General features: G+C 49.0%; 1 protein-coding gene across 3 annotated transcripts; it reads right to left on the bottom strand.

Moving 5' to 3' along the window:
• Positions 1-88: 88 nt before the first annotated feature.
• Positions 89-27,416, bottom strand: LOC146658309 (dynamin-1-like). 3 transcript variants are annotated; one of them, XM_085426731.1, is made up of 24 exons: positions 27,082-27,416; positions 15,249-15,322; positions 15,024-15,173; positions 14,751-14,954; positions 14,566-14,664; positions 14,226-14,386; positions 13,220-13,362; positions 11,549-11,684; positions 11,369-11,436; positions 10,244-10,382; positions 10,063-10,149; positions 9,756-9,826; positions 9,522-9,573; positions 9,392-9,403; positions 8,969-9,082; positions 8,416-8,525; positions 7,886-7,997; positions 7,761-7,772; positions 7,527-7,694; positions 6,929-7,015; positions 6,692-6,846; positions 6,445-6,615; positions 3,316-3,351; positions 89-3,139 (listed from the first exon to the last, which is right to left on the bottom strand). In XM_085426731.1, exons 1-23 carry the CDS (start codon positions 27,240-27,242, stop codon positions 3,330-3,332), a joined length of 2,508 nt encoding a protein of 835 aa, XP_085282857.1. In that variant the 5' UTR covers positions 27,243-27,416; the 3' UTR covers positions 89-3,139; positions 3,316-3,329. The 3 variants fall into 3 exon arrangements, with proteins under 3 accessions (XP_085282857.1, XP_085282858.1, XP_085282856.1); XM_085426732.1 differs by lacking the exon at positions 3,316-3,351; XM_085426730.1 differs by lacking the exon at positions 3,316-3,351 and having other exon boundaries at positions 89-2,292.
• Between the last annotated feature and the right edge of the window lie 556 nt (positions 27,417-27,972).

The following is a 27,972-nucleotide window of genomic DNA, read 5'->3' as shown; positions in this document are numbered from 1 at the left end:
TATCAAGAGGTCATGTGACATGTCATGTGACTGATGATGGTGTCAGGAGGTGAGTGGGTGACAAAGAGTCAAAGTCATCTTCATTCACACAAACTTTATTCATATCTGTTTGGGCCCTGATCACATGATACTAATACACAACAGATCTACACACACACACACTCTCTTTTGTACACACACACACACACACACACACTACAGTGTTGGCCGCTGCATATTTAGTTTAGCTTTTTGCTCACATATATATGGTACATTTCTATATCGTCATATTCGCTGCACATAGATTCATATTGAGAGCATACACAGGTAACTATGCACAAGCACAGGTGTGGGAGGGGCCGAGGTGCGTGGAGTGTGCCGCTGCAGAGCAAAGTGTAACACTTTACTGATTGATAAACTCATACGACAAGCATGCAGACGTTAATGTAGACAACGACGACACGGCACAGCTAATGCCCCGCGGCGGTGGCGGCGCTGAACGCTGCTCGGAGCTTAACTAACTCTACAAAATCACCACAACATGAAGAACAAACACAACACAGTGAGGAGATCAGCTGGTACATCCAAACAGGAAACACGATCGCTTGACACTTTGCTCGCATGAGCAGCACAAAACCAACCCCACCTCCAGAGAAACCGGGCCACCTCCACAAACATTATCTCCTCATCGCTTCAGTCACAGTTTCCTCTGATCTTCACATCAGAGGAAGCTCACGGTAAACCAATGAGGAAATGAAGAAGAACAAAAAACATGTCAACCCTGCTGGCGTTAGATGAAGAGGTAGAACCAGCTGGAACCAGGAAAGGGAAGGAGGAACCACAACGATCCATTTGGAACCAGCTGGTAGCTTCGTGGTCCATGCAATAGCTACACTGGACAAACATTTGTGGAACAGATGTAGATCAGAGGTAAGACGGGACGGTTAGCTGAAGGTGGGTGAGCTCAGCGAGCACTGTGCTGCTTTTCAATCTTTTCTCTCTCTGATGTAGATGTGATAACAGCTCTCTACCTCTAACAGCCCGATTACTATGTGAAGGGTTCAGGATATCGGACCGAATTTGACCTTTAACGGAAACCGCATCAGCAGGATTTGATTTGTGGAGGGATCAAATTTGACCTTAAGCTACCTTTATTCTAGCTAACTCACAGCTAACTATCCCACCTTAAAGACGGTATAAAAGATGGACATAGCTTCTGGGTCTGAAACGTGACGCACTAAAGCTGCAATCTTTGTAATGGCCACCAGGGGGCATTAGCTGTGGTAGACTTGCCAGTCCCACAGAAGTCTGAAAAACCACCCTGGCCGTGACCTCTGTTAATACTTCCTGGTGAGTTTTTGGTCCCTGCTGCTCGTCTCAGTTCGAACCCAATAACAGATCGAGTCAATTTCAAACATTTTGATCGTTGTATGTTTCTGAAAAACTCATCGGGCCTCTTGGCTCCACCCCTCAATCGTCACACATGTGTCAACACACTGAGATGGCCATGGTGAGAGAAGCTCGTCTCATGGCTTCATACTGGCATTCAAAAATATAAAACATCACGGCAGCTACGTCCATCTGTTACACCGTCTTTGCTGAACCGCTCATAAAGTCTGAGCACAGACTGATTGAGTCCCTGGATCCAGCTGAGAGGTCACAGCCCATCTCTGGAAACATCTGGATTCAGTACTGTCCATAACTTTGACAGTTACAAACGCACAAACTGAGCCAGTTACATGACCGTTCACGAGGCCTGTGTACAGCTGGTTTCAGCCTATGTTTGTGCTTAGAGGATGGTGCATGGTGATCCACACATGTCACATGTTCAGTGCAGCTACAGGTGGAAGGACAGACGCCAGCAGAAACAAACGTGGAATTCCAGCAGAGTAAAATAAATAATACAATAAATAGATAAATACACAAGTTAAAACTGTAAACTTTACACTGTAAAGAAACGGCACCATGGATCAGAACAGGAAGTGAACATGAAGATGATCTCAGCCGGGACATTCAGAACAGAGACCTCCTCCTCGCCTCGTCTCCTCCGGAGTCGTCTACAGTACTGACCGACCTGCTGAGGTCACATGTTTCTGTCTGCGGCGTGACCGAACGTCATATTTACACACAATGTATTGCTGATCAGCTGCTATACAGTCAGAATAAGTGCTGATAATAATCAATATGTTTATTACTAGGAAGGTTCACAGTAACACAGCTTCAGTGAGACACAAACACACACTCCGTTCAGCTTAACCCTCAATCGAAGACTGGGGACTCTCTCCGTGGGCGGGGCTACCTTTACTGGGACGACTGGGAAAAAAATGACAGAAAACAAAAGAGGAGAAGAGTAAATGAGGAGAAAGGCCAACTGGTACAGGGGTCAGAGGTCACATGAGTACAAACAGAACTGGCTAGAACCAGCAGTGATCCTCATGATCACGGTAGATCTTGATGGAACCAGATGGTACCAATAAGCAGGGCGTTCGGTGAGCAGCTTATACATTTAAACCAGTTAGAAGATCCAACAGACTAGAACCAGCAGAAACTTGTTAGATGTAAAGAAACCAGTTGCTGAAACTTACCGGAGCCAACCAGAACTGGCTAAAACAGCTGGTACTAGCATGTTGGGCAACCAGTCTGTTCAAACCAACCAGCCCGGTCTACATCAGGGCTGGATTTCTCAAGAACCAGTTGGTACCGGTATATCGGAACAACTGGCAGGAACCAGTGAAACCAGTAGATGGACCCAAACAAGGAGCAGGTTTGGAAAGCAGTCCATTCAAATATGGCTGAGTTAGAACTACTGTGAACCACTGAAGCCGAGTTTAAAACAAAAACCATCAGGACCCGCTCGGATCATCCTGCTGGTACCAGTAACCCATCCATCAATATCAAGCTGGAATTAGAACCAGTTAGAACCAGTTTAAGCAGGCTGGAATAAGTCTGAGGTTTGAACCAGTCAGAGCTGGTCTGGTGCAGCATGTGACCAAAGGGAAATCTGAGTAAAGTGTCCATGCTGTGAAACCACATATGGAGCACTGATGGAACGGCCGTTTCACACGGGTCACGTGTTTCGTATGCTTGTGTGTGTGACTGTCAGGGGGCGGAGTCAGAGGCTGGTCTGGATGGTCGGGATGGAGATGCAGGAGCCCTCCGACTGGAGACAGACAGACAGACAGAGAGACAGACAGTCAGTCACGGGCCGATGGAGCTGGTAGTCACACTGATGCTAGGAAAATGGGCGGTACCACACGGTGAGCGCAACAGTTTGATTGGGCGATGAGACAAACACACAGGGTGGAAACAGTGACATCACACAGACATCTGACGTACCATTGGTGAACTCCTCACTGGTCACTGATAGAGATTCTGAAAGAATAACCAAATATGGTCAACATGAGGGAGGCGGAGCTACCTGCTCTGACGCTGAGAGATTCCTCCCAAACACTGAAGGTTTGTGAGTATGTTTCAACATTTCTGCATAAATCTGATCAAATTTTCTAAAAGTCCAAACATAGAACCAAACAGTGGTGACTATCACTCATTCACTAAACTGATCCAACATGAGTGAGGCTCCCGCGTCCTGTACTGGACTGCTAACACGTCCTATTTCAGCCACACATGCTCTGTGGGTATCAGTGAGGACCAGAACTAGCTGGAACCGTTACAATCCCTCTGGCAGGGGCAGCTCAGACATTATTCAGTCTGTTGCAGCAGGATGATTATGTTAGTTTAAATGAATCAACACCCCCGAGTCATTCTAACTACCAGAAACCTCGAAGCACAGGCCGAGGGGGAGGTGTGGCAGCAATTTTTCACACCAGCCTATTAATCAACCAAAAACCCAGACAGACTTTTAATTCATTTGAAAGCCTGATGCTTAGCCTCGTCCACCCCAGCTGTGAAACTCAGAAACCAGTCTTACTTGTTATCATCTATCGTCCACCTGGGCCTTACACAGAGTTTGTCTGATTTCTCAGACTTTATATCTAATTTAGTTCTGAGCTCAGATAAAATAATTATTGTGGGTGATTTTAACATCCATGTAGATGCTAAAAATGACAGCCTCAACATGGCATTTAATCTGTTATTAGACTCAATTGGCTTCTCTCAAAATGTAAAAGAACCCATCCACCACTTTAATCACACTCTAGATCTTGTTTTAACATATGGCATAGAAACTGAACATTTAACAGTGTTTCCTGAAAACCCTCTGCTGTCTGATCATTTCCTGATAACATTTACATTTACAATAATTGATTACACAGCAGTGGAGAGTAGACTCTATCACAGTAGATGTCTTTCTGAAAGCGCTGTAACTAAGTTTAAGAATATAATCCACCCACTGTTATCATCTTCAATGCCCTGTACCAACACAGAGCAGAGCAGCTATCTGAACGCTGCTCCAACAGAGGTCGATCATCTTGTTAATAATTTCACCTCCTCACTACGTACGACTCTGGATACTGTAGCTCCAGTGAAAACTAAGGTCTCTAATCAGAAGTACCTGACTCCGTGGTATAATTCTCAAACACGTAGCCTAAAGCAGATGACTCGTAAGCTGGAGAGGAAATGGCGTGTCACAAATTTAGAGGATCATCATTTAGCCTGGAGAAATAGTTTGCTGCTTTATAAGAAAGCCCTCCACAAAGCCAGAACATCTTACTATTCATCACTGATTGAAGAAAATAAGAACAACCCCAGGTTTCTCTTCAGCTCTGTAGCCAGGCTGACAAACAGTCAGAGCTCTTTTGAGCCAACCATCCCTTTAACGTTAACTAGTAATGACTTCATGAACTTCTTCACAAATACAATTTTTATCATTAGAGAAAAAATTACCAGTAATCATCCCACAGATGTAATATTATCTACAGCTACTCTTAGTACCATTGATGTTAAGTTAGACTCTTTTTCTCCAATTGATCTTTCTGAGTTAACTTCAATAATTACTTCCTCCAAACCATCAACGTGTCTTTTAGACCCCATTCCTACAAAACTGCTCAAAGAAGTCCTGCCATTAATTAATTCTTCGATCTTAAATATGATCAACCTATCTCTAATGATCAGCTATGTACCACAGGCCTTCAAGCTGGCTGTAGTTAAACCTTTACTCAAAAAGCATCTCTAGACCCAGCAGTCTTAGCTAATTATAGGCCAATCTCCAACCTTCCTTTATATCAAACATCCTTGAAAGAGTAGTTGTCAAACAGCTAACAGATCATCATTGACAGAGTGTCCACTGGCCTGTAGGTGTGAATAGACTGAGTCCTGGCACTTATTGTCGTATGTGTTTACTTTGTTATTTTCCTTTTTACATCAAATTTATGCAAAAACATAGAAAATCATAAGAAACTGTCAAACACCTCTGAAAGGTACTGTTAGAACAGGATCACACAAACACAAGAGACGAACGGACAGAAAGACAGGAAAACACACACAGACACACACACACGCACAGACACGCACAGACAGGAGGACAGACAGACAGGAGGACAGACAGACATGGCTCCGTGGGCTGTGTGGGAGTGGGCAGGTGCGCAGACCTCATGCTGGGCTAACAGACACACAGGTGAGGACGGAGAGTCTGAGGAAAGAAAGACAGTCTTTCTTTTTCATGTCTGTGCAGGTTGTTTGTTGATCGCTGCTTTTTGTTCTACAGTACCAACGAAGAAGAAAGTTGCTCTCAGCTAGTTTTTGATAAAACATCATCCGGGTCACACAAACACAAACTCTCTGCTTCAGGTTCAAACACTTTCACAGGTAATGCTCTTTTTAACGACTGATGTCTTTTACTGTAGCTCTGCTGAAGCCAGCTGCACACACTGATGACAATCCCTGGAAACATCTGGATGTTCATGGTACAGTTTAGAAACAGCATTCCAGGATACAGTCATCTGTTTGATGCTCCTGTACACTGCACGCCGAGACCGTCTTACACTGTCACACACACCCGTCAACCAACACCTGCAGTTCCTCCACCATCCAGCCGAAGCAGCAGTGAGTCAGTCCCACAGATTTCCATGTAAAACTTTACGTGTTTGGTGTCTGTGGATCATTTATTGGAGGATGCGTTATTACGCACCTGGATTAAAGTTTTCATTATTAGGGGCGTGGCCTCTTTGACTGACAGGTGGATGATGAAACAGGTGGCTGCAGCTGATGGCTGTCTGCTGGGCTTCAGCTCAGCTCATGTCCCTGAACTGGACCTGTGGACCGTGTGCGTGCTGCCGGAGCTTTTTTAATGACATGGCCAATAACACTGCTGCTGTGACGTTACTGTGAGAGACCATGTGACATCACAGGCTCCTTTCATCTTTTATGTACAGTCTGCCTCCAGAAACTCACCTGTCCTGACTGCATTTGAACTCAGCACACGCTAGGAGCCTGTGACCGTGCTGCTGATCACCTGACCTCTGTGACCTCAGGTTTCCTGTTATAAACATGGATTAGGAGGAGCGTTACCTGGGAACTCCAGGTGGTGGCGCTCTGTTGGGTCGTGAGGGAATAGAGGGTGGGGGTCCAGGATCAGGTGACACCGCTGGACGGGAGGGGGGACCCGGGGCGGCACGACCACCTGGACGAGGAGGGCCAGGAGGGGCCCGGCGCTGGGGGGTCGGACTGGACATGGGGGACCTGCAGAGACCAGCCGAGTGTCAGCGATGCCGCCCATGGTCTGTTACGCAGCACGGCCCATCTGTTAGCGGCATACCTGCGTCCTGACGGCATCCCCGTCACCTGCAGCCACGAGTCGTCAACAGGCGGAGGCATCGCTGTGGTGATGGTGGAGGTGCTGATGTCACCGATGATGCTGAGGCCCTCGCGCAGCGCGTGGTACATCCTGAGCATCTCATCGCGGTGCTGAGCCTGGACGAGAGCAGGAAGAAGCAGAGTCTGAGTCTGATTGGCTTAAAACCCGAGCCCCTCCCACCTCCACCTGCTGCCTCACCTGTTCCTGGGACTCCTCCATCAGGGTGTTCTGGTCTCCACAAGAGTACAGCTGAGCCAGCAGGTCAGCGTGGATGAAGTCCTTCGTCTGAGGAGCAGAGAGGAGGTCACGTGACTCACAATATGACTTCCTGTACGGCCTTGTGCAGCGCCCCCCTGCCCTCCATCCAGGATCTGTACCTCTCAAGAACCAGGAAACGGGCAGGGAAAATCATCGCAGACCCCTCACACCCTGCACACAGACTTTTTGATCTGCTGCCCTCTGGCAGACGGTACAGAAGCCTGCAGACCAGGACCACCCGACACAGGAACAGTTTCTTTCCCCTCGCCATCTCCCTCCTAAACAGTTGACCTGTCACACTGCTCCCCCTGCCAGACTGCAGCTGCACCTTATGTACATTTTGTAGTATTCATTCCACCTCATTCATTTCTGTATTTTATGTATATAAGTTTAGATTCGTTATTTATAGTTGGTTTACACAGCTTTGTGTATGTATGTGTAATGTGTATATATAGACACGTGTGTGTGTGTGTGTGTGTGTGTGTGTGTGTGTGTGTGTGTGTGTGTGTGTGTGTGTGTGTGTGTGTGTGTGTCGTACATTGTTGACCATTAGGTGCATGATGGTCTTGGGGATCAGGTCCCTGATGGTACGGTGGATGATGGCAAGGTACGAGTCCACCAGGTTCCTGACGATCTCCACCTGCCGCTCCAGCTGAGGGTCCAGACTGTGGATCTGCCCATCGCCACTCGACTCCTCGACCTCCACCTGCACACGCTGACCGTTAAACACACACACACCACCTCCACCTGAAGTGCATCATGAGACACTCACCTTCTCTTTATCCTGATGGAGGGTGTGGAGAGGACAGAATAAAGTATTTACATGTAATTGTACTGCAGTAATAAGTAATAACATCAGTAATAATATTGTTATAACACAGTACAAATTGGGCGTACCACGCTGCGTTCAGGGTACACTCCAGCACGTAGGAAGGACGCCTTCCAGCCGTCGACCTCGTCCTGAGACTCGCTGGCCAGCTCCAGCTGACGGTAGTCCTTGTACACGTTCCTACAGACACAAATCACAGGATCATCATCAGAACCAACGACACACACATATCTCATCTGCTGCTGAAAAACAAATCTCCATTTTCCATGTCTACTTCCTGTCACGTGACGGCGTTTGTCTGCGCCATCAGAGAGCCTAAACTTTGACTGAGAACAGTTTAACATCCTCCTCCTTCACCGGAAACATCTGCGCTGATGTGTTTCGAGCCGCTGCAGCTGGCACATCGCTGTGTGTCCAAATGGCGCTCCGTTTAGTTTCCATCTTCGCTGACCTTCAGATTTTTAACCACACGCTTTCATTCTCGGTTCGATCACAGCACATCACACTCAGATGGAAACTAACTCGTTGTTAAACGTTAGCGTAGGAGCTGGACGCTCGGAGCACCTCTCAGTGTGTGGACGTGGCTGATCACACTGACCTGTGCTCAGTGTTGAACAGGGCGAAGATGTGTTTGCTGGACATGAAGCTCTTCTCAATGTCCTTCAGTTTCAGGTTGTCTACAGGCAGCATGTACTTCTTCTCTTTCTCCTGTAGGAGGTGCAATGAAAGCAGTGAGATAAATAGCATAAAGCCTTTCGGGCTTCTGCCCTCTCAGTAAACCTTTATTTAACTAGATTTAACTTTAAATAGAAATAAAAGGTTTGTGCTGGATCCATGTGACACCTTCCTTTGGTATCAAAAAACCTGCTGATGGAAATGAGCAACAACGTGTTTACATGTGTGTGTTTGTCACGGTTTCCTCCTGCAGACTGTGAGGTGTTGAAATGACTCGTCCAGCCGCGGTTTGTACTGCAGATTGTGACAGTTTTGAAATACATGTCTGATGTGTAATGGCACGGCTCACCGGCAAAGCTCTGCACACAAACAAAACCAGCTGGTACATAAAAACATGCTCTGCCACACAGCGCTGCACGGTGCAGGTGTGAGCATGCGTGTGCGTTTGTGCAGGTGTCTGTGCCAGTGTGTGTTACCTCGTCATCTTTGTACCAGGACAGCGTCTCAGCAGTCAGGACGAACCAGTACTCTTTGGCTCCGCCCTTCATGATGCCGATGTTGTTGATGGTGAGCCAGCCTTTACGGATCACCTGCGCACGGCATCAGTAAAACATGTGACTGCTGATGATGTCACTAATCGCTAAAATGTGAAAACATCTGATGTTGGGCTGCAGTCTCCGCAGAAACCTGGACGTTTGGTATCAGGTAAAGATCAAATAACACCTGGACCAACATCACGAACCACCTCAGGAGGAGGATTCAAATCCAGATCAAAGGTCAAAGGTTGCTTTAAACCTGCATTTCACAGGTCAATGACACCAGTGTTTCCAGTAAACCAGCTCCAACACAGGTGCACCCTCACCCTTCCCATTACGCTACACATGAACACACACACTCACCATGATCTCATCCTGGTTGCCGTGGCAACAGAGGCGTTGGAGACAGAGGAAGAAAAAGAGGTTAAAGATGGCGTCCTCCCACACTTCATCGTGTTGCTCCTCCTTTCCCAGGATACCTGCACACACTCACCTGGTTTCCTGCTGCCTTCTTCTTGTTCATCTGACTGCTTTTCTGCTGAGCGCTGACACACACACACACACACACACACACACACACACACACACACACACACACACACACACACACACACACCCCAGGTGAGTGTTCACACAGCTCAGGTGGTGTATCAGACAGCTGACACACCTGTACCTGTGTATCAGGGATACAGGTGAGCCTGACAGGAAGTCGGTTTAAGGGTCTTACTTTGCGAAGCCGATGAAGTCCTCGTGGTTTGTGTTCACGTAGGCCAACTCGATGTCGATCAGCAGCATCACCTGAGGAGGGAGACGGACAGCCATCAGCGGCATGTGACACAGGTGATGTCCATGTATCCTGCAAATCTTCTATGACTTGGTGGCGGTGAAGAGGACGGCCCTGTCACAGCCTGCCCACCTGCTAAGGTGAGCCCCGCCTCTCACCCAATGACAGCTGGAATAGGCCACGACTCTCCAGTGCCTGAACTGCGATGGTCAGGATCATACCAAGATGGCGACGGTGTCATGTGACCAACCTGCTCTTTGGAGCGGCTCTCTCGGTCTCTGATGTGCTGAGTGACGATCCTCTCCATCTCCTCTCTGAGCATCGGATACTGAGCCAGCTGCAGGCAGGAGGAGGTCAAAGGTCACTGTAGTCAGTACTGTGTATTAGCGCTTAGTACTGTGCGATGATAGTACTCGTAGTATGTGTAGTACCTTCTGCGTGCACTGCCTGACGGTGTTGACGAGCTCGCTGATCACCATGTCGACACATTTCTGACACGGCTCTTTGAGCTGAGCGATCAGACGCTTCACGATCGTCTCGAATGCCATGTCAGGGGTGAACAGACCCGTCCTGAGCACAGGTGAGCGCACAGGTGAGCGCATTCACACTCACCCCTGTATTCAGTTTTCCATTTCACACTACAACCTAGGTTTGCCACTTATCTGTACTCTAATTTTAATAACTGTACAGTACTCTGCTTTGCTATTGTCCAAGATGTAAATATGTAAAAATTGTGTTTCTGTTTCTAGTCTGTTTGTGTGTTTTTGCTGCTGATACAACCAAAGTTCCCCCTTTGTGGGACAATTAAAGGATTAGAATTCTGCGAGCGCAGCGACACACACTCATTAACCTCTGTCTCTCTTCCACAGCATGTCTTCATCCTGTCTTCCTTCTCTCACCCCAACCAATCACAGCAGATGGCCCCGCCCCTCCCTGAGCCTGGTTCTTCCTGTTCAAAGGGAGTTTTTCCTTCCCACTGTCGCCAAAGTGCTTGCTCGTAGGGGGTCATATGATTGTTGGGATTTTCTCTGTATCTATTATTATAGGATATACTGTACAATATAAAGCACCTTGAGGCGACTGTTGTTGTGATTTGATGCTGTGTAAATTAAATTGAACTGAATAGAAAAAAGATCAAAGCTATGCAGCACTTGTTACAGTAAGCTGCAGGGACGCACGTCTGCTGTCTGAGCACAGTTAGTGTAACTGTTTCTCTGTAACAGCGTCTCACACACACACACACACACACGTTCCCAGGATAACATTGGCAGATGTTTATGGATGAAACTCGTACTCTAATGTCGATTATTCAGCGGATGAAGACATCTTTGAGTGGCAGCGCCCTCAAAGATGACAAGCTAATAATCCATGAATACATCTGGATCCATAAACAGGAAGAACGTGCCGAGAGAAAATGTTCAAACCCAAATAAATGAACAGGTAGCATGCGCACTGCACCCCCTGCTGTACAGTGGAGGTACTGCAGACAGAATAAACAGGGATTTTTTACCGAGGTTTGATATTACAATCAGGCAGGACTTTAGAAACAAACCCACCTTATCCCGTGGATGTTCTTGATGGCGTAGCTGATCTCCTTACGAAGAGTCTTCTCATCACTCTCCAGCTGCACAAACACATTTATGACATCACTCGCCTGCCACAGGAAGTCCTGCTGCACACTGAACCAGCATGATGTCGCACATGGTGCGATGATGTCACCTGAGCGGAACGGTTACCTTGACCAGTTCGAAGGGGAAGCGTTCGTGGAAGATGCGGTTGATCTTCGCCCCTCCCGACAGCTCGTAGGTGTCCACCTGATCCCCGGACCCTTCGATGCGCTTCTCAAAGTCCACAGCGAACTGCTGCACCATCCTGCCGTGAATGTACAGCGCTGGTTATACCCAACCGACATCTGACACTTAGATCTCACACCTGTAGGCTCATCTAGTCGTGCTCCCTTCACCTGAAATCACACTCGTGACTCTACTGTCACCTCGACCCTTGGTCCTCTCTAGCTTACCAACACAGCCCCTCCTTCAGCTCCCTTCATAGAACTGTGGTCAGAGATTTCCGCTCGTCACAGGCAGGAATGTCGTTTTGGGCGTTTCTAACGAGTTCTTCGAACTCTTCCTTTTCCAGGGTGGACTCACTGCAGAGCACGACTTCTACATATATAGTGTCTCATAAATCTAATGATGGTGAGTCCCAGATTCAAGTCCTAATGGGACCCAAGAGGGTCGTTGACCCACTATTGATCATGTGCCTCATCGCATGTTCAAAGATGGTCGTTCACAGTGGACACAGATTTACTCCACTGTGAACGACCATCCTGGAACAGAGGGCGGGGCTTACGACACCAACTGCCATCTATAATCCAGTTTTGAGATCCTTCACACACCCACTCACATCCTGGGTCATCTGACCTCAGTGAGTCACATGATAGGGTGGGGCTAGGTTTCACAGTGGGTTCACCTGGAGCCTCTGCTGATAATGACCCACACCTGTTTTCACACCTTGCCTCATATGATGAGGCACTACGGTCAATATTTTGTCAACGATCTCATTAAGGGACACTCCCATAGGGCTAAAATCTGGGACTCTCCACCCTTTGGTCTGGAACTGGAGAAGCTTCTCGGAAGAAAATTTCTTTCCAAGCTCCTCAGATGTTCTGCGATATCTTTTTACATGACGAGGCTTGTTAACATCTCGTTAGTGATAAAAAGGATGTGTTTGATGCACTCGGGGTCACTCGGGGTCTAAAATCGGTCCAAGAGGTAAAGCTGAGGCTTTCAAACGCAGGAGCACTGCAGCAGCGAGCACGCATAGTGGAGGCAGCATCGTGCTGTTTGGTGCCAGTGGTACATTACACAAATTTGTTCAAGTAATGGAGTAACCTTCAATCAGTAACTACAGGGTTGAAACGTGGACACAGTTGGGGACAAACACACATTAACACTAGATCTGGAATGGATAAAGCGGGCTAACATTAACTGACTTCAACCCTGTTGAAAATGGGAGACCTTAAAAGCCGGCTGTGTAAAGGAACCAAGTTTAAATGAACTCTACCAAGAAGAGATGTCAAATATCATCTGGTAGCCTGTTGATACCAAAAGTGTCTGCTTGATGAGCAACTTGCTAAGAGATAACCAAATATCAGTGTGTATGTGTATACTTGAGTCTGTAAGTATACTGTAGACCCTGTGTGTCCAAAGTAAACTCAGACGTGTTCATTAGTCCTTAAACATATGCTGTGAAATCATTCATGCCAAGCTATGCGTTTTCTCTACACTCTACCAGTGTAGAGAAAACGCATAGCTTGGCATGATGCATGTTGAATCTTGACACGTTGAATCGTTGTAACTGCGTGTTAAAGAGAGCCGTAGGTGAATATCTGTGCTGGTCCTTACTGCAGCAAAGCCTTGGTCTTGCGGCTCGGGTCATCCGGTCTGAAGTTCTTGTACTCCTCCACCTCCTTCTCGATGGAAAGCAGCTGACTCTGCAGTTTACTGCGCAACGCCGGCAACGTGTCCCGAATGTGATTGGTCAGTTGCTGGAGGTAGCAGAGAGGTGCTCTGTTATTTATCACTGACATCAGAACATAGGTGGAATTAAAGGCAGGGGTTTGTATCATATCTATCTAATAGACTCCAGTTTGTGCATGTAAATGGAGAGTCCTCTTCACACACTGAGGTTAATTATGGAGTTCCACAGGGTTCAGTGCTAGGACCAATTCTGTTTACATTATACATGCTTCCCTTAGGCAGCATCATTAGAAGACATAGCATACATTTACACTGCTATGCAGATGACACCCAGCTCTATCTGTCCATGAAGCCAGATAACACACACCAATGAGTTAAACTGCAGGAATGTCTTGAAGACATAAAGACCTGGATGGCCGCTAACTTTCTGCTTCTTCATTCAGATCAAACTGAGGTTATTGTACTCGGCCCTGAAAATCTTAGAAATATGGTATCTAACCAGATTCTTACTCTGGATGGCATTACCTTGGCCTCCAGTAACGCTGTGAGGAACCTTGGAGTCATTTCTGACCAGGACATGTCCTTCAATGCACATATTAAACAAATATGTAAGACTGCTTTCTTCCATTTGCAGTTAATCCAAAATGCTGCAGCAAGAGTCCTGACAGGGACAGGGAGCAGATTTCTCCTGTATCGCCGTCCCTTCATTGGCTCCCTGTTAAATCCAGAATCCTGCTCCTCATAACTTCCTCAAAAATCAGACAGTGTTTTGGAAATGTTCTGGGGAAATTCAAAGAGTATTTATACAGTGAGGACCTTTAGCTGTGCCAGTGTTTGTGCTAAGCTAACAGAACTCACTGCCCAGCCCTGTGGAAAGACAGATTTGAAATCCTTGCAGTCAGAAGACTTGGGAGAGATCTTGTGCATTTACCTGGTTGAGAATCTTCTGCAGGTAGGCGGTGCCCATGCGGTCCGCCAGGTGACGGTAAGCTGGGTGAGATAGGAAGAACTTCCTCTCGGCCTGCAGGGCTGCGGTGATGTCTTTCTTCCCATCGATGTCTTTCTGACTGCGATTCACGACCCCGATGTAACCTGACACAGTGAAAGTCTCATATTGTCTCTGTCTGCTCAGCTGTAGCCTGTTCTGTCTCTTCACCTCCACATTGAGTGAAATTTGAAATGAAAGTGTTTGAGGTGACTTCAAATCTGACTGAGCAGGCAGCTGACCACCAACCAGTGAGAGGGTTTGGTGTAATGTCATGCATCTGTACCTCTTCGTAGCGGCAGCAGTTTGTTCTCCAGGATGTCTCTGGCGTCGGTCCCTTCATCCATCAGATCCAGTTTGGTGATGACCCCGATGGTCCTCAGACCTGCGCGACATTACCGAAACACTTTATTTAGTCCAGGAAAGAACAGTACAGGTGAAAGATGCAGGTGGAGCTGTCAGGAGCCTTACCTTGTGGGTCAACCTCCTTAGCGATCTTCAGGGCGTCAGAGTTAGCAAGGTCAGAGTTGGCTGGGGAAACAGCCAATAGGAGGCAGTTTTCCTTAGTAACGAACTGCATGATCATGTCTCTGATCTGGTGCTCGATGTCGGGTGGCTGGTCGCCCACTGCGACCTTCGTCATCCCAGGAAGATCCACCAGAGTCAGGTTCAGGACTGAGGACAGACAGCAGAGTCAGGACCAGGACAGGTGTGTATGTGTGTGTGTGTGTGTGTGTGTGTTACCATTGGGGGAGTAGACTCTGAGGTTGATGGGGACCGGACTGATGCCTTTGTTCTGCCCCGTCACTCGATCCGTTTCAGCTTCAATCTCCTGACGAACTTCATCAAAGTCCGTGAACTTCTTCCCTTTGCAGTGCAGGAACTCGGCATACTCTGATCAATATACATCACACGATCAGATCAGACACCGCACGGACGAACCACGTGTCTCTGCACTGTGAGTCTCACCTGTGGGACAGTTGATGAGCTGCAGCACGAGGGGACGCCGAGTGACGATGCCGGATCCACGAGGGAGGAAGTCCCTGAGAGGAGGAACAAAGATACGAGCTAGTAACAAAGGACACGACTGTACATAATTTTATTGATCATTAGATTCTGAACGATGTCTGTAAGCCTCTGGCTGTCTGATCGACTTTGCGAAGGACAGGCTGAGCCGTGTCTTTGGTACCACCAAAGTGCTTTTTCAGAGGTCGTGTTATTCACACTCGTTCTGGCCTTAAACCAGGCCCAGTTGTCCTTGGGAGACCCTACCAAGGGCAGGCTGAGCCCAACAACGCCGCTGATTTATTTGATATTTGTATTAATAATAAATCTGCACCTTTCTGCAGATGACGCTGTACCGTAGGCCGACTCACTCGACTCTGAATCATCCTGTTGAGGTGCTTTAAACTGCATTGCAGTGGCTGCAGACTTTATTGTGCAGCTTAAAGTTAGTTATTAATGCTAATAAAACCAAATTCATCCTGTTTTCCAGAAATCACTCACAGATTGTTTTTTATAAACTGGGAGATTGTATTGAAAGTGTGTAATCCTATAAATATTTGAGTGTTCGGTTGGACAACAAAGTTCAGACGGAGCATTGAGTGCAAACTTTAGATTTGACTTTATTATGAAAAGTTTTGGTTTACCAGTCAGCAGTTAGTAAAAACGTGCACAGGTTATATTCTTAACCTTGATTATAGTGATATTATTGATGTGCACGCTGCCTCCTCTGTCAGACTCTGCAGATCACAGCTCTTCACATGTCCCATCAAACTCATTGCACACATCACTGGACCGCTTCAGTTTAAATATGAACTCTGAATATCTTCAAACAGCTGCTATGATCTGAGCTTCTCTGACTGGGTCTTTTTTAGCCCTCTCTAATTTTGCACCTTGGCTGCTGACAGACACTAGCTCTGCTTTTAAGATTCAAACTTTCCTTTTTGGATCAGGTGACCCTGAATCCTCCCTTAGTTATGCTGCCAGGTGTAGGCTGCTGGGGGATTCCCATGATGCACTGGGTGTTTCTTCTTCACTCACTATATCAGGGGTGTCAAACATACGGCCCAGGGGCTCGATGTTTGTTAACTGTAAAGACTCCCCGAGGAATGAAATAACAGAAAGTTTATGTTTTCTTTTGTTTTGATTTTTTTTTAACAATAGATTCAATAGAATACAATTGAATACGTGCTTTCCCACGTCGTCTTCTACGTTGAGAGACACAGGAGACCCTCAAGGAGAGAGCGGGTAGGGGACCCGGTCCTTGTTAAAAGATACCTGAGCCACTGGGAGAAGCTGGTTCTCAACAACGGTGTGTTGTACAGTCTCCAGAGACCAGATATCAGGTAACAGACGACTGCAGTTCGTGGTTCCTGACTCGTTGAAGGCCGAGGTCCTCAGAGGGATCCATGATGATGCTGGTCACCAGGGCCAGTTCAGGAGTTTAGACCTGGCTAGAAAGAGATTTCTCTGGTTGAACCTTGGGCGTGACGTGAGAGGCCATGTACGGGGATGCCAGCGCTGCGTAGTCAGTAAGACCATCTAACCAGAGGGTCGTGCTCTTTTGCTCAGCATGTCCTTGTCCAGACTGTTGGAGTTGGTCTGCATCAACTTTTGGTCGGCTGAGGCTTCACACAAGTCTGTGGACGTCTTGGTCATCACAGACCACTTCACTGGATGGGCGCAGGCCTTCCCATACAAGGACCAGTCGGCTAAACAGCTTGCAAGGCTTCTCTGGAACAGGTACTTCTGTGTGTTCGGCTTTCTGGAAAGGATGCACAGCGACCAGGGTGCTAATTTTGAGAGTCAATTGATAAGTGAGCTCCTCAGAGTCTCTGGTGTGGGCTGCGTATAGGGAGGGAGATTTGAATGCCCCTGCTGTGAGCTGTGTTGGTGCTGATGGTGACTGCTCACCCGATGCCATGGATGGGACAGCTGACCTGGAGGTTGTCTCTGAACCTTTGGACCCTGAAGAGAGGACAATTGCATGGGTGTCGCAGTTGACGGAGTCCAGCCGGTCTCAGGGAGATGTTACTGATGTTTCAAGCATGGATTCAGTCCTGCCAGCCGCATCGGGCTTGTCTGTTGAAGTGGACTTTGACCAAGCTGGTTCTAGCACGGCATCCCAAGAGGTCAATATTGCTACGAGCTGTGGGGAGGGTGTACAAGTATGCTCTACTACACCTGAGGTAGCGGTGGATATAGTTGCTCATGCCATTGCTCAGTCCCCAAAGGTTGACTATGGCCAAACCGGGGATGCTTCCCAGATCAGAACCAGACTTGGGCGACTTGTCAAACCAGTGAATAGACTGATCCAAATGTTTTGTTTATATGTCTACCTGAGTGATGGGATTTGTACTTGCTGTTACGTACTCTGCATTTTTGTTGTTTTTTTCCCTGTTGAGCCGTGGTACACACCTTGTAAAGGGTTATTGGTAGGGTGTATTTCGGGCACTCTGCTGCCAGTTGCTGGGTTGGGAGTTTAGCGCTGCTCCAATCCCACTTCATCCTTAGGGATACGTTTAGTTGGTGTTTGTGATTTTTGACCTCTGTTTGGTTGGTGTGTACCAGTGTGGGTGCCTTTGGTACCTGAGGCTCAAATTTGATCAAATTCAGTGGGGCTGAGTATAACAGAGTTAAAAATACATCTGGAAAAACATGTACTTACCTGGTCTTAATTATTATTTTAAGTGTGAATTTTATCATCTTTGTTGTATTTTATTTTGAAAATCCATCAACCGGATCTCGCTCTGGCGTTTAGAAGCTTCTAAGGCTTCTGTTCCTCACAAGGCCCATTTGCACTGTGAGGGTAAGTTCTGTAATGAAAGGCTCTGGCATCTTTATGGTTTCTGGTGTAAATGTTGTTACATAGGTTGTACATGTTGGTGTATATAGATTTGTATTGATGTTAGAACGCTACTGTGTAACTGAAACAAAGGTTGGTTGCTGTTAAACAGTGTTTCTGCCGTATCTATGCTCTTTTGCAGTAAGCTTTTGCCGGCCCCCTAGTGGTTGCTGCGCATAGCTGGACTTACTGTTTTTCTGCGCTTTTTTGTGACGTTTGCTTTACATTGCAGGAGCTACAATTGCTGGTGAGGGACCAGACAAAGAGCGATTCATAAGACCCTTATGAAAAGGACACCGAGGGAACAGTTTACCCTGCCCGGGATAGGGTTACCGGGGCCCCGCCCTGGAGCCAGGCCCGGGGAGGGTGCCCGAGGGCGAGCATCTGGTGGCCAGGCCTTAGTCCATGGGGCCCGGCCGGGCACAGCCCGAAGAGGAGACATGGGCCCATCCTCCCGCAGGCCCACCACCCGCAGGAGGCGCCATAGGGGTCGGGTGCATTGTGTGCCGGGTGGCGGCCAGGAGCGGAGGCCCTGGCGGACTGACCCCCGGCTGCCAAGACTGGCAATAGGGACATGGAATGTCACCTCTCTGGTGGGAAGGAGCCTGAGTTAGTGCGTGAGGTTGAGAGGTAAGATAAGATAAGATAACCTTTATTAGTCCCACACGTGGGAAATTTGTTTTGTCACAGCAGGAAGTGGACAGTGCAAAAGTTATGAGGCAAAAATTAGAATACAATAAGAATAAATACAGTACACAACTGTACAGAATAGAATAAAATAAAATACTATATACAGTAGAATAAAATAAAATAAATATACAATAAGATAAAAATAGAATACAAATACAAATACTATATACAACTGAGTAAAAATACAACGATGACAGAAAGGATTATTGCACTTAGTATTATTGCATATGTATGGATGTGTGTGCTTGATCAGTTAAAGTCTTTATTATGGAGTCTGACAGCAGTGGGGAGGAAAGACCTGCGAAATCTCTCCGTCCCACACCGTGGATGCCGCAGTCTCCCACTGAAGGAGCTGCTCAGTGCTGTCACAGTCTGCTGCATGGGGTGGGAGATGTTGTCCATCAGGGATGACAGCTTAGCCGCCGTTCTCCTGTCACTCACCACCTCCACTGGGTCCAGAGGGCATCCTAGAACAGAGCTGGCCCTTCGGATCACCCTGTTCAGTCTCTTCCTGTCCCCAGCAGAGATGCTGCCGCCCCAGCAGACCACGCCATAAAAGATAGCAGAAGCCACAACAGAGTCATAGAATTTCTTCAGGAGTGGGCTCTCCACTCCAAACGACCTGAGTCTCCGCAGCAGGTACAGCCTGCTCTGCCCTTTCCTGTAGAGGGCGTCTGAGTTATGAGTCCAGTCCAGTCTATTGTTCAGATGAACACCAAGGTACCTGTAGCTGTCCACAGCCTCAATGTCCATACCTTGGATGTTCAGTGGTTGCAGTGGAGAATGCTTGTGCCTGCGGAAGTCTACCACCAGTTCCTTGGTTTTACTGGCGTTGATCTGGAGGTAGTTCAGCTGGCACCAGTCCACAAAGTCTTGGGTCAGACCTCTGTACTCCTTGTCGTCCCCATCAGTGATGAGGCCGACTATTGCAGAGTCATCAGAGAACTTCTGCAGGAAGCACTGGGTGGAATTGTGGGAGAAGTCTGCAGTGTAGATGGTGAAGAGGAACGGAGCCAGAACCGTTCCCTGTGGGGCCCCCGTACTGCAGACGACCCTGTACGACACACAGCCCTGAGTCCTCACATACTGTGGTCGGTCGGTGAGGTAGTCCAGGATCCAGGTAGTGAGGTGATGGTCCACTCCAGAGTTCACCAGCTTGTCCTTTAGAACCGAGGGAAGAATGGTGTTGAAGGCACTGGAGAAATCAAAGAACATGATTCTCACAGTGCTTCCAGCGGTCTCCAGGTGAGCGAGGGAACGATGTAGGAGGTGAATGACGGCATCATCCGCTCCAATGCCAGGCTGGTAGGCAAACTGAAGTGGGTCCAGTGATGAGCTTATTAGGCGCCGAAGCTGAGCCAGGACCAACCGCTCCAGGGTCTTCATCAGGTGGGATGTCAGAGCCACCGGCCTGTAGCTGTTGAGGTCCTTGGGGTGTGAAGTCTTTGGCACTGGTACAACACAGGAGGTTTTCCAGAGCTGTGGGACTCTTCCCAACCTCAGGCTCAGGTTGAAGAGGTGCTCCATCACCCCACACAGTTGGTCCGCGCAGGACCTGACGACCCTCGAGCTGATGCCATCTGGACCCGCTGCCTTCTTGCCATTAATCCTCCTCAGTTCCCTCCTAACCTGGGTGGTTGAGAGAGACAGGCTGGAGCCTTGTGTTGAGTGTGTATTGGATGCTGTTGTTGGGGGTGGGGGGGAGTGAGCAGGGTGAATAGAGGAGGTGTGAAGTGTCTGAGGTGGAACAGCAGCAGTGGGGTTGGGTGAGTCTGCAGCCGATGTTGCAGACTGCCTCATGGCTGAGTCAAATCTGTTGAAGAAATGATTCAGGTACCGGCTAGATATAGTCGGGCTCACCTCTACACATGGCTTGGGCTCTGGAACCAGTCTCCTGGAGAGGGGCTGGACTCTGTCTCAGTCTGGAGTTGCCCCTGGTGAGAGGCGGCGGGCTGGGGTGGGTATCCTAATATCCCCTCGGCTTGCTGCCGGTACGTTGGGGTTTTTCCCGGTGGACGAGAGGGTTTGTTCCCTGCGCCTTAGGGTCGGGGAACAGGTCCTGACTGTCATCTGCGCTTATGCGCCGAGTGGCAGTTCAGAGTACCCAGCCTTCTTAGAGTCCCTGGGGGGGGGGGGGGGGGGGGGGGTGCTGGAGGGTGCTCCACCTGGAGACTCTGTTGTCCTGCTGGGAGACTTCAATGCTCACGTGGGTAACGACAGTGAGACCTGGAGGGGCGTGATTGGGAGGAACGGCCTCCCTGATCTGAACCCGAGCGGTGCTCTGTTATTGGACTTCTGTGCTAATCACAGTTTGGCCATAACGAACACCCTGTTTGAACATAAGAGTGTCCATGAGTGCACGTGGCACCAGGACGCTCTAGGCCGTAGGTCGATGATCGATTTTGTAATCGTATCAGCAGACCTGCGACCATATGTTCTGGACACTCAGGTAAAGAGAGGGGCTGAGCTGTCAACTGATCACCACCTGGTGGTGAGTTGGATCAGGTGGCGGGGGAGGACGCTGGACAGACCTGGTGCACCTAAACGCGTAGTGAGGGTGTGCTGGGAACGTCTAGCAGAGGCCCCAGTCCGCGAGATCTTCAACGCACACCTCCGGCAGAGCTTCAACAGCATTCCGAGGGAGACTGGGGACATTGAGTCCGAATGGACCATGTTCAGCGTCTCCATTGCCGAAGCTGCTGCATTGAGCTGCGGCCGCAAGGTGGTTGGTGCCTGCCGTGGTGGTAATCCCCGAACCAAATGGTGGACACCAGAGGTGAAGGGAGCCACCAGGCTGAAGAAGGAGTCCTATCGGGCTTGGTTAGCCTGTGGGACTTCGGAGGCAGCCGACAGGTATCGACAGGCCAAGCGGAATGCGGCTCGGGCAGTGGTTGAAGCAAAAACTCGGGTGTGGGAGGAGTTCGGAGAGGCCATGGAAAAAGACTTTCGGACTGCCTCGAAGAGATTCTGGCAAACCGTCAGACGTCTCAGGAGGGGAAAGCGGTGCTCTACCTGCACTGTGTATAGTGCTGGCGGAGCGCTGCTGACGTCGACTGAGAAAATTGTCAGGCGGTGGAAGGAATACTTCGAGGACCTCCTTAATCCCACTGACACGTCTTCCGAGGAGGAAGCAGAGTCTGGGGATGAGGGGAATGACCCGCCAATTTCCGGGGGCGAGGTCACTGAGGCAGTTAAACAACTCCTTGGTGGCAGAGCCCCTGGTGTTGATGAGGTCCGCCCCGAGTTCCTGAAGGCTCTGGACGTTGTAGGGCTGTCCTGGTTGACACGCCTCTGCAATGTTGTGTGGAGATCAGGGGCAGTACCTGTGGACTGGCAGACCGGGGTGGTGGTCCCCATCTTTAAGAAAGGGGACCGGAGGGTGTGTTCCAACTACAGGGGGATCACACTCCTCAGCCTCCCTGGGAAAGTCTATGCCAGGGTGCTGGAAAGGAGAGTTTGTCCGTTAGTCGAACCTCGGATACAGGAGGAACAATGCGGTTTTCGTCCTGGTCGCGGAACACTGGACCAGCTCTTTATCCTCTCGAGGATACTTGAGGGTGCATGGGAGTTTGCCCAACCAGTCTACATGTGTTTTGTGGACTTGGAGAAGGCATTCGACCGTGTCCCTCGGGGTGTCCTGTGGGAGGTGTTGCGGGAATATGGGGTGTCTGGCCCATTGCTACGGGCCATTCGATCCCTATACAACCGTTGCAAGAGCTTGGTTCGCATTGCCGGCAATAAGTCGGACTCGTTCCCGGTGGGTGATGGGCTCCGCCAGGGCTGCCCTTTGTCTCCGGTTCTGTTCATAATTTATATGGACAGGATTTCTAGGCGCAGCCAAGTGGCGGAGGGCTTTCGCTTTGGTGGCCTCAGAATCTCATCTCTGATTTTTGCAGATGATGTGGTTCTGTTGGCTTCATCGGGTGAGGGCCTCCAGCTCGCACTGGAACGGTTCGCAGCCGAGTGTAAAGCAGCGGGAATGAGGATCAGCACCTCCAAATCTGAGGCCATGGTTCTCAGCCGGAAAAGGGTGGAGTGCCCACTCCGGGTCGGGGATGAGTTCCTGCCCCAAGTGGAGGAGTTCAAGTATCTCGGGGTCTTGTTCGCGAGTGATGGGAGAAGGGAGCCGGAGATCGACAGACGGATTGGGGCTGCGGCTGCAGTAATGCGGACGCTGCACCGGTCCGTCGTGGTGAAGAGGGAGCTGAGTGTAAAAGCGAAGCTCTCAATTTACCGGTCGATCTACGTCCCTACCCTCACCTATGGCCACGAGCTGTGGGTAGTGACCGAAAGAACGAGATTGCGGATACAAGCGGCAGAAATGAGCTTCCTCCGAAGGGTGGCTGGCCTCTCCCTTAGAGATAGGGTGAGAAGTTCGGCCATCCGGGAGGGGCTCAGAGTAGAGCAGCTGCTGCTCCACATCGAAAGGAGCCAGCTGAGGTGGTTCGGGCATCTGACAAGGATGCCCCCTGGGCGCCTCCTGGGTGAGGTGTTCCAGGCATGTCCCACCGGGAGGAGGCCCCGGGGCAGACCTAGGACACGCTGGAGAGATTATATCTCTCGGCTGGCCTGGGAACGCCTTGGTATTCCCCCAGATAAGCTGGAGGAGGTGGCTGGGGAGAGGGAGGTCTGGGCCTCTTTGCTTAGGCTGCTGCCCCCGCGACCCGGCCCCGGACAAAGCGGATGAAGATGGATGGATGGATGGACAATTGCTGGTACCTTCAGAAGACACATGTTGAGTGTGTTTTGTCTGCTGCAGCTACGTGAGCTTGTTAACGGTCATTTTGTCTGTAAAGCTCAAGCATGCGAAAATGTAGTGCTCTACCGTAATTTGTCCACTAGAGGGAAATGTTGAGCCGGTGATACTGTTTACTGAGACTTCTGTTATCCTGTTATTTTGTTTTATACGGTTGTGAAATGTATTTTTATGGGTTATAAGATTTCTTTTTGTATACAAGTTCAGTGTGACAGACTGTAAAATGGGAGAAATGATTATTTTCCAACTTTTCTTTATTAAGAAGCAAATTGTAAGTCTGTCAACACAAGGTGCGTTTGCACTGTGAGGGAGCTACAATTGCTGGTACCATCAGAAGACACATGTTGAGTGTTTTTTATGTCTTCTGCAGAATAAACCACGAAAAGCCAACCTTTCTGAGCGTCTGTGATTTATGAAGAGCCGGAGGCATTACACCTGCAGGTGATGGGGGAGTTGTGTTCAGTGAAGGAGAGGCAAGGCAGAGTAACGTTGCGTCGAGACAAAAGTGGACGAAAGAGAGGCAAACTTGCGGCTCCACAACTATAATTGTAACGTAACGCAGTAACATATTGTCACATCTCACATCTCGTATAAAAAAAAATATATCGATATATTTAAAAACACGATATATCGCCCAGCCCTAATATTTACTTTCGTTTTCTCATATCTTGGAGTTTAAAGTGCAGTTTCACTGGTTAACAGTGACAGAAAGGGGAAGTCACTGGTCTGCTCACACAGACGTCTGTGACTGAAGAGTGTAATGCTGTGCCTTCTAACTTGGCTCTGCCTTGAAAAAGACATGTTGATGTCAGGGACGTGCTGGTTAAATGACATAAGAGAGTTCAAACACACGAGTTGGATGATGCCCCGCAGGAAGCGGCTTCACGGACCCCGGAGGTGGCAGGGAGAGGGAGGTGCTACGCTGGGATGGATGGTTTTCTTTTGTCGTGCTGCATCACATCCCCTTCACTTACGTAACTGAAGGAAATGTGTTATAGAGGAGGCAGGACAGAGATGGTTCCACTGTGGCCCACTCAAGTCTGCATTCAATGAAACACACTGTGAGCTGTGTGATGGGATCCCTCCGAGAGGCTTGAAGAAAAGCATCGTCACGACATCCTCACAGTGTGAGTGTGTGTGTCTCTGTGTGTGTGCGTGTGTATGTGTCTGTGTGTGTGTGCGTGTCTGTGTGTGTGTGTCTGTGTGTGTGTGCGTGTGTGTGTGTGTGTCTGTGTGTGTGTGCGTGTGTGTGTGTGTGTGTGTGTGTGTCTGTGTGTGTGTGTGTCTGTGTGTGTGTGTCTGTGTGCTGCAGTGTGAGTCCTCTGCAGTCAGCTCACACACATCACGCTGATATTGTCATACGATGCTGCCCTGACCAAAAGCCTCCTGACTCATGTGACCTGAAGCAACCAATAAGAGCAGAGATGCAGACAGAGACCCCCCCACCCCCACCCCCCACCCCCCACCCATTCTCAGAGTGAAGATAAAAATATTCAGCCAATCACATGCCATCTTCCAGCAGGACTCAAACTACAGACCTCAGAGACACACACAGTTTCTATATGCACAGATCCTCCACCCTGCTGCCACCTCCTCCTCTGCAGCTTACAAGTGCCTTCTTCAGTCTCAGCTGACTGCAGGTTTCCCCAATCTTATAAACAGGACGTTTGCATAATGACTGAAACCAGCCCACTGAAGAAACAATGGGCTGGGAGGTCAGTTCGTTATGTTACATCTCTCTTCACTTGCATCCCATTCACAGAAGCGTTGGAGTTAGTCCGTAAGAGATTACAGGATGACCCCAACCTCAGCAGCAGGACCACTCTCAGCATCCACCAAGTGTGTTTGAACTGTGTCTTCACTCCACCTACTTCACATACAAGGCTCAGTTCTACCGGCAGAAACATGGGTGTGCCGTGGGCTCCCCAGTTTCACCCATCGTGGCCAATTTGTACATGGAAGAAGTGGAAAAGAGGGCTTTGTGATCCTACCCTGGAACACCAACGGTGATCAATGGTCATGGAATTTGCATAATTATGATTAAGGAACTGACCTCCCAGCCCACTGTTCCTTCAGTGGGCTGGTTTCAGTCATTATGCAAATGTCCTGTATATAAGATTGAAACCTGCAGTCAGCTGAGACTGAAGACGTCACCTGGATGATGACAAAACGTTTCTCCCACAAAACGCTACGTCCAGATGAACAGAATCAGCTTTTGGAGATTTACTTCCCTGGATGATTGAGATGCATCAAGACATATGACGACATAGCCTCTGTGACATCACGCGGAGCAGGAGTAGAAAAAGTGTGCCAAACAGAGTGTTGGGAACAGAGGCATGGCTCATTTCTGACGTTTTTCTTTTTAGGTAGGTCAGAATTTTATCTCAGGAAGTGTTTTCTGAAATATTACTGTCGCCTCTCACACGCTCTGGGCTTTCCATTCATCTCTTTCCACCTTCTTAGCAACAGGGTAATCAGGGCATTCCAGATGTCTTTCCTCCAGTTTTCCAGGTCCTGCTGTGGGATCTTTAGGCGCTCTCGGGCCAGACAAATTATATAATCTCTGTGAGTCGTGATCTGGGATCAGCGCCACAGACAAACACATCCTGCAGATGATGAGGTGAAGGTAGAGCAGGTCATCTACTGATCAGAAGGTTGGTGGTTCGATCCCAGGCTCCCCCAGTCTGCCAGCCAAATATCTTCGGGCAAGATACGGGGCGATCGTGGCTCAAGAGTTGGGAGTTCGCCTTGTAATCGGAAAGTTGCCAGTTCGAGCCCCGGCTTGGACAGTCTTAGTCGTTGTGTCCTTGGGCAAGACACTTCACCCGTTGCCTACTGGTGGTGGTCAGAGGGCCCGGTGGCGCCAGTGTCCGGCAGCCTCGCCTCTGTAGGTGCGCCCCAGGGTGGCTGTGGCTACAATGTAGCTGCCATCACCAGTGTGTGGATGTGTGTGTGAATGGGTGGATGTGTAAAGCGCTATATAAATACAGGCCATTTACCAAGATACTAACCACAAGTATGTCTGCGATGCATCCATCAGAGCGAATGTTACCTAGTTAGCACCTAAAGCATAGAAGAAAGTGCTTGTGTGGTTGCACGGGTGTTGGTGGAGGGATGGGGGGGTGTAGCATGTTTGAGCGTAGAAAAGCGCTGTGTAAGAATCAGTCCATTTACCAGCTCATGAGCGGGTCGGTAACTCTGCTCCACCGCCGTGACACCTCCACCTGAACATCACTCCACCTCCAACCAAATGTCACACCTCCACCTGAATGTGTTTTAAAGGGCTGAACAGAAGAAGAAGAATCTCCACCCCCAGCTCAAACAGACAGGTGGGCACACACGCATTCTCTTTTTCATATCTTAATGAGAGCCTCTAAGCTTTCCCAGCTGCTTACCGAACCATCAAAAAGAACCTAACCATAACAAGCACAGGAACGTTCCCATTTTTAGTACCCACAAAGATGTCTAAACAGGTACACACGCACACACACACACACAGGGGGACTCACTTGCCCACGAAGTTCTCGAGCACCGAGCTCTTGCCGGCGCTCTGACCGCCCACCACCGCGATCTGCGGCAGGTCGAGGCTGGAGTTCTGGCCGATGGCGGAGAAGGCATCCTGCAGCCGGTTCACCAGCGGGATCAGCTCCTCCATCCCCCGGTTCCCCATGGCGGAGAGGCGGGCGGAGACAGGCGGAGGCTGCTGGTGTGTCTCGCTGCTGCTGTGACCGATCAGCGGCCGATGATCGATCACAGGATCGATCGATGCTGATGATGCTGCTCCAGCTGTGACCTTCAGCTCGTTCTCCTCCTCCTCCTCTCTGCTCCGCTGCAGGGAGGCTCCAAGCACGCTCGCAACCACACACTTCCGGTGCAGCCCTTCACAATAAAACCCCAGCCAGACAGGTTTGTAAGTTCTGACCCGGAGTCCTGAAAGTTGATTAACGCCAGCGAGTGTTCGCTCGTCACCTGCTAAATCCCCATGGTAACGGATGCTGAGCACATCACCTGGTCAGGTGAAGGCCAGCTTTATAGCTCTAGCAGGTCTCACTGCATGTGTATTCATGTTCACATTGCCATGCTGATGCAGGGGAGGATTCTTACCTACTGCTGCAAACACAGAACACACACCTGAACACCTGATCAACCAATCACATTCATTCTCTCTGATCTGATTTCATGTCTCCTTCATTGGGCGGGACAGGAAGCTGTAATGTTTCCATGGATAGAGTCTCTAAAGTCTTGCAGCCGTCACCTATGACAGCAGCTCTGAGCGCTCAGACAAAGTCATTGTCTGCCATTCAAATCTGTATTATAGCACTCGGTCACAAATCACCAGATTAACGATACTCTGCTTGTTCTTCTGTCAGATCATTTACCTGGTACAGATTTTCAGGTTT

Source organism: Rhamphochromis longiceps, linkage group LG12 (genome assembly GCF_057381845.1).
Source record: "Rhamphochromis longiceps isolate RC_006_pf linkage group LG12, R_longiceps_female_GT1.1, whole genome shotgun sequence".
NCBI lineage: Eukaryota > Metazoa > Chordata > Actinopteri > Cichliformes > Cichlidae > Rhamphochromis > Rhamphochromis longiceps.
The sequence above is the reverse complement of the archived record's forward strand: the minus strand, read 5'-3'. Positions and strand labels throughout refer to the sequence as shown.